Consider the following 15,213-nt stretch of genomic DNA (forward strand, 5'->3'; position numbering starts at 1 on the left):
CAATTGCTTTATCTTATATTATAGACTATATAAGAGAGTATATGTTATAGCTGACATTGTGAACAAAAAAAATATTTTCCTTTTAAATGTTTATATGCATTTCAATTTCAAATTATATGGCCAGACTCTCCCTTCAAATCACAAGATTTTTGACTCATTAGAAATACCTATCTTGAACCACACACTTTAGTTTATCCCCTCTTAGTGACTTCTTTTCTATATATGATTTAATATATTTCTGAGAAGTTATAATAGTAGAACTTATAATAGGAGAACTTATAATAGTAGAATTTATAATAGTATAACATTTCTGAGCATCTAGTAGACAAATTAATCTCAGAGCAGCACCTCAAAGAATGAAGGATGAAAAAAGGTGAACATAACCATAGCTAGTATTTTCCAAAAAATTTCCACAGTGCATGGGGTCATGAAAGTAGAGGTCTCCTAAGATAAGCATGGAGGGCATTTCTAAAATAATGGACAAGAAAGTAGTCCCTTTTTAGACTTGAGCTCAGGAGCTAAAAAATGTAAATTTCACAGAATTATGTGGAGGCTTTCAGAGAAGTCAGGGTTCTTTCAGGAAAGAGAATGGCAGCTGAACATAATTCTAAAGTCAACTCTGGTTTAATTATTCTTATTTTCCACTGTGTTAACCTGTTGCTGACTTCAAAGATTAAGAGGAAACCCCTCTGTGCCCCACCAGGAAATTCCAGGATTTAAGGTTTGCTTTCTGTAGCAATTTGTTGCCTTGTGAATAAATCATATTCTTAATCCATTTAAGGATCACAGTTCCCCTGTTTGCCTAAGGTCATGAAGAAAATGCCTTAAGCAAAAGAAAGAAGGAAAAAAATTGTATAAACTAATGAGATTCAAAAACACATGCTATCACAAACAGGTTTCAAGAGTCAATTTTATCTGTCCATTTTCTCATAATACAGGAAGGAGGAAAGGCAAGTTCACTTAGAATTTGCCCAAGTTGTCATCACTCCTCTATACCCAACTCTCCTAAAATGAAACTGTTAACAATTCACATTTATATTATACTTTGGTTTGCACAGTCTTTACATATAGTATCTCTTTTGACTCTCCCAACAGCCTTATGAGATGGATAGTTCAAATAACATTATAACCACTTGATGAAAAATCACTTAGGCTCAGAGATAAAATGATTTGCTTGAGATCACACTGCTAAGAAGGGTCAAATTAGATTTTGGAACTTAAGTCTCTTGTGATCCCAAGTCACTGGCTTTTGTTTTTGTTTTTAACTATATTTTGCTGTCTCTGAAGGGAGATCTCGCTCTATTTTCCTAGGTCATAAAAAATTTTTTGAAGAAATATACTATAGGCCAGAAGGGGAAGAAAAAAGAAACATGAGGGGAAAATTATATACAGTTTTGTTGAAAGAAAATATAACCAAGGAACTAAACAGATAGGAATGTAGACACTATACTCCTTTTTTCTAATTTTCTATTTGAAAAGATATATGTGTGAAGAGGAAAGAAGAGGAGGTAGTAATATATCTATTATATTTGGAGGCAGAGGCTAAGTAAGATGGGAGTGGGTAGGAATGTCCAAAGTTTCTGATGAAAAAAACAAGATTAGGAAGTTCACTCTCTGCTCAAAGATGGAGAAGCACCAAGTAAAATTTATGAATCTTTTGATGTGTTTTGACATTTCTTAACAAATATTTCAGTGCAAAGCTCATTTTACTAAATATTCGCCCCTCTAAACAATGTGATTGATAGCCTACCTGTTTCAGCATCCTTAGGTCCATGTTCCTCAGCAGGAGCCTTTGCTGGAGGCCAGGCAGGGGGGATTCTCCTCGGAAACTGCTCTTCTGTATAATCCAGAGAATGTGTGGGTTGACTGACTGCAGCCCAAGTGTAAAGTTGATCTTGCTGTATTAAATGTAAATATGTATGTATTAATTCAAAGTCAATCAATCAAATAAAGAATCAATGTCTTGTGGTTATTAATTAATATAAATCATCCAGTAGATAATTCTATGTAGAACATAGGATTATAGATCTTGAATTAGGACCATTTAGTCTAATCCTCCCATTTTACAGATGAAGAAAATGAAATCAGAGGCCTTAAGTGACTTGACCAAGGTTGTTACATAGTAAGCATCAGAAATAGTATTTAAATATATATCCTATACTCAAGAGCCAATGTTCTTAATCACTGTTTCTTTATTCCTAAGAGACATTCTTAAATAATTAAGATTCAAAAGGTAAACTAAGTTATCTATATCACCCTCTTATACATCACTACTGTCTATCTTTGGCCTTTATGTCCTTAAATGTGAAAGGAGGACTATAAAAATTCATATTTACAATGAACAATAGATATCTGTAAGCCAGACTCAGCCAGTGAAAGGTATAGTATGTCAGCTTAAGAAATGTAAGATCATGTTTATATATGTATATATGTACACAAAGAGATAGAGAAGGGGCAGGGAGAAAAAATGGAAAAAAGGAATGGTGGAAGAAAGTGAAGGAGGAAGGAAGGAAGGAAGGAAAGAAAGAAGGAAGGGAGGGAAGGAGGGAGGGAGGGAAGGAGAGAAGGAGGAAGGAGAAGGAAAAAGGAAGGAAGGAAACAGGGAAGGTGGGAGTAAAAGTGGGAGAGAAGAAAAGTTGAGGGAATGATTAAAATGGTGTCATGTTACCTCTGATGCTCTGGCCAGAGTTTGGCCTTTTTTTTTCACTTTAAAATGGTACATTAATGATACTAAGCTTGCATTTTCCATTCAGGCTTCAATATTTTGAGGGTTCCAAATTAGCCATTCTCTCACAGGGTTTTTAGAGTTGTGCTTCAAAGAGGATGAATCTCATACCCTACAGGGTATATGCCCAGGTGTCAGTCCATCAGAGAGCATTTATTAAATGACAATTATGTGACTAGGACCATGCTAAGTGCTGGGGGCATGGGTGAAATGCTTCCTTCGGATATAATGCTGTAACATGTGACAGTTGAAAACAAGCTGCTGCTGCCCACTCCCCACTTTACATGGCTTCCCAAGGAGCAGGGCAAGTTGGGTAATAGGCTAACTTGTGAATGAGAAAGCTCTGACATGGACGTAGACTTATGAAGTATTCTGGTGATATATGTTTACTATTTTAACCCTTTTTTAAACTAGACCCACATTCCAACAATGACAACAAAACTGTACCTGTTATTTTTTGTTAATGTGTACTGATTCATACTAATAAATGTTTTATGTATTACCAAAAAAAGGTAAGTAAGCTAAGTCAGTTTTTTCTCCATTTTTCTTCTTTCCTTTTCTTTCTTCCTTTCCTTTCTTCTTTCTTCCTTTCTTTTTCTTTCTTTGCTTTTCTTCTTTCCTTCTTTTTTTCTTGCTTACTTTCTTCCTTAGCTGTCTTACCTCTTTTCCTAAAATTGGTCTCTAAAATCTCCCTCTTTGCAGTAAAAAGAGCTAAACCTACAGGACAAGCAGCATTTTTTCCTTAATCCCATCATCTCTTTTGGTACACCCAGAGTTATATCTGTATAAATGTTAATATTATATCCCTTTTTACAATCGTTTGCATGTTTAAGAAAAAGCCTACAGAAAAAATGTACTTGGGAACTTTTTAGTCAATAATGGTTTCTCTGACTAAAAAATCAAGGGCCCAGGAAACAGGATTCATTTGTGATGAAATTGAGAATTACCTATGTAAGAATAGTGAGGAGATTTGAAAGAAATTAATCAAGACTAAAAGAATATTGATTTTATCCAACTCCAAAGGAACACAACTGAGAGAAAAGAGAAAATAAAGAATTAAATTCATACAGCCCTATCTAATTAAGCATCATAAGTCATTCCAATAGTTGCAATTCAATTTACTATGGATTATTTTGTTGTTTAGTCTTTTTCATCTATGTGCAGTTCTTCCTGACTGCATTAGGGTTTTCTCTGCAAAGTTAATGGGGTTGTTTGCCTTTTCCATTTCCAGCTTATTTTACAGCTGAAGAAACCAATGCCAACAGAGTTAGGTGACTTGACTGGGGCCACAAAGCTAATAAGTATCTGAAATGAAATTTGAACTTGGGTCTTCCTGTCATAAGGCCTGGCATTCTATCAATACTGCTACCTAGCATCCATGTAGTTTAAAAAAATTAAAACAAAGAAGAATACTAAATATATAGTTTCACTGGAAATGCTGATTAAAGTCTATCTACTTGGTCAATGTATTTTGCTTGACTTTCATTAATGGTAATTTTTAACCTAACTTTTCTTTCCATTTTTCTTACCATTCCCAGAGACAATTAATATCTATCTTCCATGCTTCATCCTGTTCAATCTCTTTCCCTTATAAATATTTCTCCTGAAAAAAAATAACTCCTTCCAAGAATAAGTTTCAGTATCTCTTATTCACTGAACCTTCTCTAAGAAATGCTATTGTAAGACTCCTACACTATTGCTAGGGGCTCTTTTCCTGACACAGCATTACTTTGCAGAGCAATTTAACTCTTCCTCTGAAAATGCAGCATGAGCTACATTGGTAAGGCACTGCAGAAGCCTTCTGAGTAGTAATCAATAAATTTTAAGTCTTTCAAATTATGACTACTCCAGAAATGGTTTGGACTTTAACCAAATGGCTCTCATTTGCTCTTTAGAACACTCTTTTCTGCTGACAACTAAGAGAAAATTTTTCTTCTCACAGTAGGCCTTTTTGTGGCATTTGTTGCATTTTTAGAAATTCAAAATGATTTGCCATTGCACTTTGTATCTATGTTGAAGTGAAGGCGAGAATGAAAAGAAAATCAAACTTCTATCTTAGCAGCTCTTTTTATAGTGGCAAAGAATTGCAAATTGAAAGCATCCATCAATTAGGGAATGACTGAACACGCTGAGGTATATGATTGTGATGGAATACTATTGAGCTATAAGAACTAAAGAGCAAGATGGCCTCAGAAAAACTTGAGAAGTCTTTTATGAACTGACGTAAATTCAAGAGAACAGAACCAGGAAAACATGATACCCAGTAATAGCAATATTGTAAAGATGATCAACCATGAGAAATTTAGTTACTCTGATTAAGACAATAATCCAAGAAAGTTCCAAAGAACGTGCAATGGAAAATACTGTTTACCTCCAGCGAAGAATGGAAGTCAGTGCAGATGGAAAGATATATTTTTCACTTTTAAAAATGTTACTGTTTGTATGTTTGTTTGTGTGTGTCTGAGTGCTCACAACCTGGCTGATAAGGAAATATATTTTGCATTACTTCACATGTATAATTGTCACATTGCTTGTTTACCCAACGGGTAAGGGAAGGGTGGTAGAAAAGGAGAAAAGCTGGAATACAAAACAAAAAAAATTATGTTAATTTTTGTCACTGGGAAATATTTGATGAAATAAATAAAAATGTATATACAAAAACCAAGATCCAAATGGAACTGTATAATACAAAGTCATTTTTTTCTACTGATGGAGCTTAGGAGCCATTTGTGAAATGATAGGATGAATGTCTATGTGATAGCTTAGAACACTCACAAGTTTTGGTACTTATTGTTTAAATTTACATTTGTGTAATGAACTCCTACTTAACTTGAATACAACTTTACTTACCAGCATTCTCTGACTTGAATCCCTTTCACTACTCTAAGCTGCAACCTACATGGATAATTCGCCATTCTCTATTTTTGCCAGTCTTCTCTCTTCTCTATGACTTTCTTCATATTCAGCTGCTAGTTTACATTTGAGCTAGTCCTTTCTTTTTTCTTTTTATAAAATGTATTTTTTCCAGATTACATGTCAATACAATTTTTTAAAGTTGATTTTCTGATATTGTGCAATATATGTTCTCTCTCTCCCTCCCTTCTTCCCCCCTTTCCCAAGAAGTCAGGTAATATGATATTGGTTGTAGGTATATTATCATATAAAATATATTTCTATATTTGTCATGTTATGAAAGAAGACATATGGCTTACACTAGATAAAAATAGATGGAAGAAATAAAGAATATGTTTTGATTTGCATTCACACTCCAAATGTTCCTTCTAGGGTTATAGATATCCTTTTTTTAATGTCATGAGTCTCTTGGAATTGTCCTCAATCCTTACCTTATTTATAATAGTTAAATCATTCAGTTGATCAAAATACATTATTGTTGTATATGTTCAAATATGTACAGTGTTTTCCTGATTCTTCTCACTTCATTTTTTATATGTTCATATAAGTCTCTCCAAATATGTTTGTTTTGGGTTTTTTTATGATTGTCTAATTTATCATTTCATATTGCACAATAATATTCTATTACAAGCACATAGCGCAACTTGTTCAGCCTTTCTGCAAATTGATGGCCATACCTTCAGTTTCCAGTTCTTTGTGACAGCAAAAAGAGCTGCTATACATGTAAGTTCTTTTTTTCTATGTTTACTCTCTTTGGGATACCAGAAATAGAAGTGGTATTGCTGAGTCAAAGGGTATACACAGTTTGATGACCCTTTGATCATGGTTCCAGATTCTACTCCAAAATGGTTGTATCAGTTCACAGCTCCATTGGCTGTGTAATAGTATCCCAATTTTCCATATCTTCACTAGCATTTATTATTTTCCTTTTATTTTTTCAGGTTATCTAGTCTGGTTGGTGTGAGGGAGTACCTCAGAATTGTTTTAATTTACATTTCTTTCATCAATAATGACTTGGAGCATAATTTTAATTTCTTCATCTGAGAATTGCCTATTCATATCTTTTGATCATTTGCCTCTTAGAAAATGCTTTGTAGTCTTATGAATTTTACTCGATTTTCTATACATTTGAGAAATGAAGTCTTTGTTGGAGAGACTTGCTATGAAGATTTTTTACAGTTTATTGTTTACCTTATCATTTTAGTTGCAATGATTTTGTTTGTGCAGAAACTCTTAAATTTAATATCATCAAAGTTATCTATTTTACATCTCAGAATGTTCTTGATATCTTATTTTGACCTAAATTATTCCCTTACCCATAGGTCTGACAGGTAAACTATTTTGTACTTCCCTATTCATGATATTACCATTTATTTCTAAATAATGTACTTATTCTGACTTTACTTTGGTATATGGTATGAGGTATTGGCTTATGACTAATTCGACATGCTGTTTCCCATCAGTTTTTGTCTAATAGTAAATTCTTTTTTTTAAAAGCATGGATCCTTGGATTTATTAAACAGTAGATCACTATACTCATTTATCATTGATTCTTGAGTGCGTAGTGTAATGCAATGGTCCTCTACTTCATTTCCTACTCAATGACAGGTTATTTTGATGTTTGCTGCTTAATAAGATAGTTAAGTCACCTTCCTTCAGTTTTTTTAAAATCAATTCCCTTAATGTTCTCAAATTTTTTTTCTTCCAGATGAATTTTTTAATTATTTTTTCTAGCTCTATGAGGAAATTTTGATTTGTCTGGCATTGAATAATTGAATTAATTTAGGAAGAATGTTCATTTTTTAAATATTGGCTCAGTCTCCCGAGGGGCAATTAATGTTTTTCCAATTGTTTAGATATGACTTTATTCATGTGAAAAATGTTTTGTAGTTGTGATCAAATAGTTCCTAGGTTTGTCTTTGCAGGTAAATTCCCAGATCTATTATTTCATCTACAGTTATTTTAAGTGGAATTGCTCTTTCTATCTCTTGCTGTTAGGCTCTCTTTTTTTGGTGGCATAGAGCAATGCTGATGATTTATGTGTTTTTTTTAATATTCTGAAATTTTGTTAATTGTTTTGATAAGTTTTTTGATTGAATGTATTAGGATTTTCTAGGTATACAATCATATTTACATTTAACTGCACTTTTAGGTTTCTGAAACATTTATACACATAATTTCATTTTATAACAGCACTTTAAGAATAGTAATATCTCTGTTTTCAGATGAAAAAATAAGGATCAGCTTAAATGACTATTCCATGGTGACAGAGCTAGTAAGTTCCAGAGGCAGAATTCAAACTGAAGTTTAGAGCTCTTTTTAGTTGCTTCTAACAAGATTATAGATGATATTTATTTATATAAAATATTAGTTGTCTAAAAGGTTCAGTAGTAAACTAATGTTGAAATATTGTTTTATAATTGGAACAATAAAAATGACTTTGCATGAGTGAATTTGCCATTATTAGTCTCTTTTTTAATTTCAATTATTGGTTATGGGTCATACAAAGGTAAGCACATTTTTCTGTATCTCTGATATTTTCTTTTTCTTTCTAAAACCTAATTTTACTCTTTGATGAGTCTGACTCTTGGGTTTTCATAAAGCAGCTAAAAGTGAACATCATTGACCTTGAAATTTCAAATACTTGGTGTTTCCAGGAAGTAGTGTTTTTGAAGCAACCAAACATGATATATAGCATCATATAAGTCTTAATTATAGTTTTAAGTTTCTTTTTCTGAAAAGGGACATAATAGCTGATTTTAATTTTCATGTCTCCTTTTGGTATGTGAGTATGGGGCAGAGTTCTTGAGATCTCACCATGTTGAGTCACTGATTATGAGCAATGAGATTCATAAAGAATCATGAATATAATTTCTTTACTAATTCTAACCTTGAATTTTTTTAATCAATATAATCTTTTCTCGACTTGACATGTCAGAATCCAATGATTAGACGACTCTTTAAATAGCAGTGTATTCCCAACACAGATACTATGCAGAATTGTCATTTGGATGCCGGAAGAGGGACCAAAACTCATGTAAAGGAGAGATTTCCTTTTTATTTATTTATATGCTTTACTCTTATCAATCAATGATTTTCCACCTTTATATGAGTAACAATTTTAAAGATGGAGGAACCCATTGAATCACCTTGGAAATGGTTTAGTGGTATCGTCTGTGTTTGAGTAGTAAAATGTAACATTAAGTTAAGGTGACTAAAGAAAAGAACCTCTTTAGGATTAAAATGATATAATTAAAGAATTTTATATTCACTTGCTGAACTCAGACATTTTATTTTTATTCACATGCAGCAATTACCTAAAAAATATAGAATGTTAGATTTGGGAGCAATCTTGGAAATCACATGATTTACCTCCCTCATTATATACTTGGAGAAAGTGAAAAGTGAAAAGTATAGGGCATTTGGACGATGTGTCCACATAATATTATTATGTTAGTTTCAAGATCAGAACTTGAACCCAGGTCTTTGAACCTTTACTCATAAGGATTCTATAGTGGTTAGAATGTTATATCAATGAAGTACTAGTAATGTGTTAAATATTATGACACTCCCCCCCCCAAAAAAAAACTATAAACTATTACCATTATAGCCTTTGGATCAAAGTAATAGTGCAAATTCACTCTGTTCTTAGACTCTATATAGTTGGGTAATATGTCAATTTAAATCAAAACATACTGGGGTGTTTTTTTGCTGAGAAATGAATAAAATTTTCATCACTGTCAAAAACCATAAATATGGGGCAGCTGGGTAGCTCAGAGGACTGAGAGCCAGGCCTAGAGACAGGAAGTCCTAGGTTCAAATTTGGCCTCAGACACTTCCTAGCTGTGAGACCCTGGACAAGTCACTTAACCTCCCTTTGCCTTGCCCTTTCCACTATTCTGCCTTGGAACTAATATACAGTATTGATTCTAAGATGGAAGATAAGGGTTAAAAAAAAAAAGAAAAGAAAACCATAAAATTATTTATACAATAAATTTTCAGGCATGGATAGCATGCTTTTTCATATATTACCACATGTGATTTATTTTATTTCTGTGTTTCCCAGAAGTGAAGGATAAAAATCCTACATTGGAAACCTTTTTCCCTCCTAGTACAAGAAATTGGTGACTCTTCCTTCTCTTTCCAGTCTTGGTTACACATGCCTTAAAGCCCACTCTTACACACACACACACACACACACACACACACACACACACAGTCCTGAAATCCACCTCAGTCTAAAAATCATACATGCATATGTGCATACAACTATAGATTGGTAAAAATGTAAATGTGATTGATAGAAATTAAACAGTTCTGTTCCTTCAACCAAAAGTTTCCCAGTTGCTGATGGTCTTGATCCAGTCTGGCAAGCTTGCAAATTATTTTTCACCTGTACTGGGGATGCTTGCCCAAACCAAACCCCTCTCACCTATAGCCATTAAAAACTTGGACCAGGATTTTTTTTTTCTTTTTCACCAATCACAGCCCAGTTGCTAGGGTTGCTTAATTGAGAGAAGACTAGATAAATTTTATTTGAAACAGTTGTTTAATAGTGTGTGATGGTGCATAGGTTCTTAGCCTTTCCCCTGTTATGCTTATTCATGTAGGCTCTTAGTTCTTTCCTATGACTTCTGCTTCCACAGTAAGCACACATGAACTTGTTAGCTTTCCAATTGTTTTGAATGCCCAATTAATTAGACTGCTTTTTTCTATCTATGCTTCTTTCTGTATTCCATTGATGCTATATGGAACCCTAAAGTTTCCTGAGAAAGTGAGCATCAAGTGTTAGTAATATCAATAAATAATCATAAGTGGCTAAAAGGGTAACACTTGGGAAGTATTAACCAAATTGAGAACTGTATAGCTTGAATATTTTAGACAGAAGTAGATCCATCATAAAAGAGTCTAAACATTGTTGGCCAACAATCTTGGGTTTCAACACCTTTTTAAAAATATGCAGGCTTTAAATGAAATGATCTTCTGTCTTGTATATGTGATAATTAATACACAAATTACATAATAACTGATGAATAGCACTTTCAGCCTTAAAAAGTACTTTGTTCAAGCCAACTCTACAAGGTAATCAACAAATATATTATTATTCTCATTTCAGAAGGAAATTGATCAAGTAACTTGCCCATGGTCACAGAATTAGCAACGTGAATGAAATGATGTTTAATCCCATATCTAAGGATTGTACTCTTTCAGACTTTGCTGGGCTGCATCACAAACAGCAAATTTTCAATAATAGAGACTTTGAAATGACAACTTTTTTCCCTCCCTCGAGTTTTAGATCTATTTTATCCCCAGAAAAATTGGAAGGCAAAAATTAAGAGCTTTGTGAAATACTCTGGATTCTTAAAGTGCTATATAAGAGATATCTGTGACCTAATAATTTTGACAAATCTCTTCATTCAATTGTGGTGCTTTTTTAAAATGAGCCATTATTCATGTCTTGATAGATCATGTGATTCTAACCTTAACTATATAGGTATTCCTCTAGTTTCACAAGTAGTAATATAACCATCTATTTTAGTTAGCTATCAAAACATTATAGTTGATATTCTTTGTTATATATAACATATAACATTTGAACTAGGTACAGGAAGAATAAATAATAAAATAAGAATAAATAATAAAATATCTAAAACACACATTATATGTAACAAAGTTCATTTGTGTTTTATTACATATATACCACAAATAACAAATACTGTGCAAAGTACATTACATATTATATAATATTTATGGTAGATATGATAAATGTAATGAATTATATTGTTTGTTTTTGTTTAGTCATTTTAGTCATGTCTGATTATATATAAAAAATAACACCAATATCATATTTTTCCAATGAATAGTTATATTTATTTTTCAATTAACTTATAGCTCAGCTATATTTTATTAATATTACATAAATAACAAATAATATAGAAAGCATTCTATATTATATAATGTATATATTATAGAAAAACAAAAAAAGAGCTATACTGTATATGAAAACATAATAAAATATCAGCAATACTATTTCCTTTCCAATGAATAAATTAGTTGCAATTGTTCTTATAAATTTCCACATATAAACTTTAATATTATGAAATTATTAGATTGAATTTACAAATGAAATGCTATTACTTAATATTTTTCTCAGCCCAGTGAACAGTATTTGGAAATTCATTTTTAAGAAAAGTCAGAATTTGAAGTCACCAGCAGAGGGCACCACATAAGTCTGGTATCTTTTTGAGAAACTGAAAAGATGCATCACAATGAAGCCTGACTAGATCCATTTATCTTAAGATCTGGCACATAAATGTTATGTTCGCTGGACTTTCAGCAGCATCCTGTGGAAGTACACATTACTAATATCCTTTTCCATCACTATCTTAGCCCTACATTCACTCCTAAATTCTGACACCAAGAGATGAGAGCACTGAGATTGCAGCAATGATAACTTTAAGATATTCTGTGTGAAATACATCCATCATTGGAAACACAATAGTGTAATGAAGGAATGAAGGAATGACAAAACATTTGTTAAATACTTACTACCTACCAAGCACTGTTCTAAGCCTTGGAGATACAAACTGCAAAGCAAAATGCTTCCTATTCTCGAGAAGCTCACATTCAAATGATTGAAGTGACATATACAGAAAAGTTCAGAGCACAGCAAATAGAAAGGCCCAGTGGTTCTTTGAGTTCAGTGGCAGGGCCGATGGCAACATTAGATCAATGACAATTTGTCCCATGGTATGCATTTGTAAGGAAGACACCCCCTACCCCACCCCTCGCACAGATCAAGTTAGAAATTCTTGGTAAACACAAAACTGATAGATGAAGAACAGTCACAAATGCACACTGATATTATGCAAACTATATATTAATAATTATATAATGATTTCATGAAAACAAGAAAAGATATTCTAAAGCCATATGCAAATCAGCTTGACATAATTTTATTCTACACTTTTTTCTGACTTAGGGCTTTTTTCTAATTAACACTCCCCTCACCCCCTTTGAAAGATTTCAGGGAAACATATTCATAACAGTGAAAGGGGGACAAAGAGAAAAAGAGAACAAAGTGTGTTTATTTTTTAAGTATACAAATAAAGGATGATAAGATGTCAGAGGAAAGAATTTAAAATATCTCTTAAAAAGCGCAATTTTTAGATCTTCTTGAATGAAAAAAATAAAGGCATTCCAAATTGCATTTTCTTCTAATTAGACCACTGAGTGTATTTAAGGAAGAAAAGGGGAAATGTTCTTTCAAGTACCAAATTGTGGAATTAACTTACTTCACTGCATAGATTTCTAGGCAGTTTTGTTAATAGCCTGAAAACCAATTAAATCACTCTCAGCTAAGCATTTTCTCAGTCATAAACTCACTTTAAAAAAAAAAAGGTGACCAAAGGCTTAATGAGCAATGAAAAAAAAAATCCCTTCATATAAAGCAACACCTTTCATCAGATAAATTAATGTATAACCCCTGAGAATTCCAAAAGCAGCGACATCCTTTGAGAGGGTGAAAAAAGCCAAGAGCAACTCTCTAACCTCCAACGCAGAAACCCTCTCAAAACACCAGTCTCCAAAGGATTTGCAGTTCTCTATTGCTCTTCCTGAGGAATTTATGTTGTTTTGTCAAAGGAAGGTATAATGAGCATTTTTTATTTGGTTGATATTAATCTTCTTTGACCAAAACCTGAAAATACACTTGGGATTTCTCGTACCTCTTATTTTAAAAATCTTTCTGCTATCTTACTTTCTTTTCTTTTTCTATTATTCTCTCTCTCTGTCTCACTCTCTCTCCAGTGATAATTTTCTCCCATCAATCCTGGAGCAGTTTAGTATACTCAAAGTTTATTCCATTATGCAACTAATTATATTACTGTGAGAAAGAATCTTGAGATCCAAACTATATATTTTGATGCAAAGTTGTGAAACCATAACCTGATATTATTCACTTAATTTAGTGTTATATTAATCACTTCCAGTAGTCTAAATCCAACATTTAGGGGTCACTGTCTTCCATTATTATACTACCATGGGGGAGAAGAAATTTTTTTCTGTTTGGACCCAGAAATCAAGAGCAATGAATGGAAGTTACAATTTAAATTTAAACTGTGATAAAGGAAAAACAATATCTAACAAGAAAAGTTGTGGAAAAATACAATATATTTCCTAAGGAGTGGGTTTACTATTGCTTGAGAAACTTTCACAGGGTTATCATAGATGTTCAGGAAGGGATTGGGCTTTTCCTATTTGTGACAAGGCCTATCTTTTCCAATCTCTGTCAGAACCATTCTTCTAACAGACAGTTGACTAAACCAAGCCATAGCCCACTAGGATCTTTCCTGATTTTGCTTCCTCTTTTGATTCGGAGAATTTGGCCTCAAATAATTTCTTTGCAGACTCTCTCATCTCATAATTCTATCCAGCTGGAGTTTAGCCAGCTCTCTCTTTATAAAATCATTCAATCAACATATATTCATTGAATTCATGCTGTGTGCTAGGAACTGCGCTAACTGTTAATGTATTTTCAAAGGAGAGGAAGACAAAATTTCATCCCCAAAAGCAGTCATTTAATATCAATGTTGAAAATACAAGAATGAGTCAGTGTAACTTCCCCTTCATTTTCTAAGCCCTTTATTCTTATTGTAATGCAGTAACTGAAATGTACTTTAAATAATAAACTTTCATTCCTATTTTCAATCTTATTCCTCTTTTCCAAATTTTTGTAGAAAGCTGATTTCTGTAGCTATTCTTCTTTCCTCAGTATATTCACCATTATCTTCCTTCTCTGAATCCACAGTTTTTATTTAAAAAGTTCCCTAAATTCTTTTTCCAGTTAAAAATGTCTATAAGCCAAAAACAAACCAGTCAATAAGGATTTATTAAGCATCTACTACGTGCAAGGCACAAGTCTAAGCAATCAGTATTTAAAGGAAGGAAAAGGGTCGTCCTTTAAAAGAAGGCACTCTAAGATTGAGAGGCACAATATGCAAACAGCCAAACACAAACAAGATATATACAAGAATACAAGATGAAATGTTCATTATTACAGAGGAAGTCTCTAGTATCAAAGAGGGGATGGTCAATAAGGTTTCTTGTAAAATGTGAGATTTTAGCTGGAAGGAAGCCAAGCAACAGAGAAGGAGGAAATTGCCAGCATGAGGGATAGCTAGTGAAAATGTATGCAGTTGAGAGATGGAGTGTCCTGTGGCAAGAAGTAGAAAGAGTCAGTATCACTGGATCATACAGTGTGAGGACATAAGGAAGATGCAAAAAGACTGCAGAGGTAGGGCATGAAGAGCTTCAAGGCTATGAAGGGCTTTACATGCCAAGGACAAAATTTCATATTTGATCTTGGAGGTGTTAGAGAGGCACTGTAGTTTACTGAGGAGAAGCAGATATAAAGGGTGAAATGATCAGATGAGGAATAACAATTTGACAACTGAATGAGGAAGGACTTTAGAAGAAACCTCAGGCCAGGAGACTGACTACACAGCAAACAATTGTAAGAGTCCAAGAAAGATGAGGACCCATGCCAGGGTGGTGGCAAAGGAAGACAGAAGGGA

General features: G+C 33.2%; 1 protein-coding gene across 2 annotated transcripts in view; it reads right to left on the reverse strand.

Moving 5' to 3' along the window:
- FMN2 (formin 2) overlaps positions 1-15,213 on the reverse strand; it is a 453,830-nt gene that overhangs the window by 387,089 nt on the left and 51,528 nt on the right. For both annotated transcript variants that reach the window (XM_044674186.1, XM_044674185.1), the window contains exon 3: positions 1,751-1,898. In XM_044674186.1, the coding sequence (XP_044530121.1) occupies positions 1,751-1,898 (148 nt within the window). The remainder of the gene's footprint in view (positions 1-1,750; positions 1,899-15,213) is intronic.

The sequence above is a fragment of the Gracilinanus agilis genome, chromosome 4 (assembly GCF_016433145.1).
Source record: "Gracilinanus agilis isolate LMUSP501 chromosome 4, AgileGrace, whole genome shotgun sequence".
NCBI lineage: Eukaryota > Metazoa > Chordata > Mammalia > Didelphimorphia > Didelphidae > Gracilinanus > Gracilinanus agilis.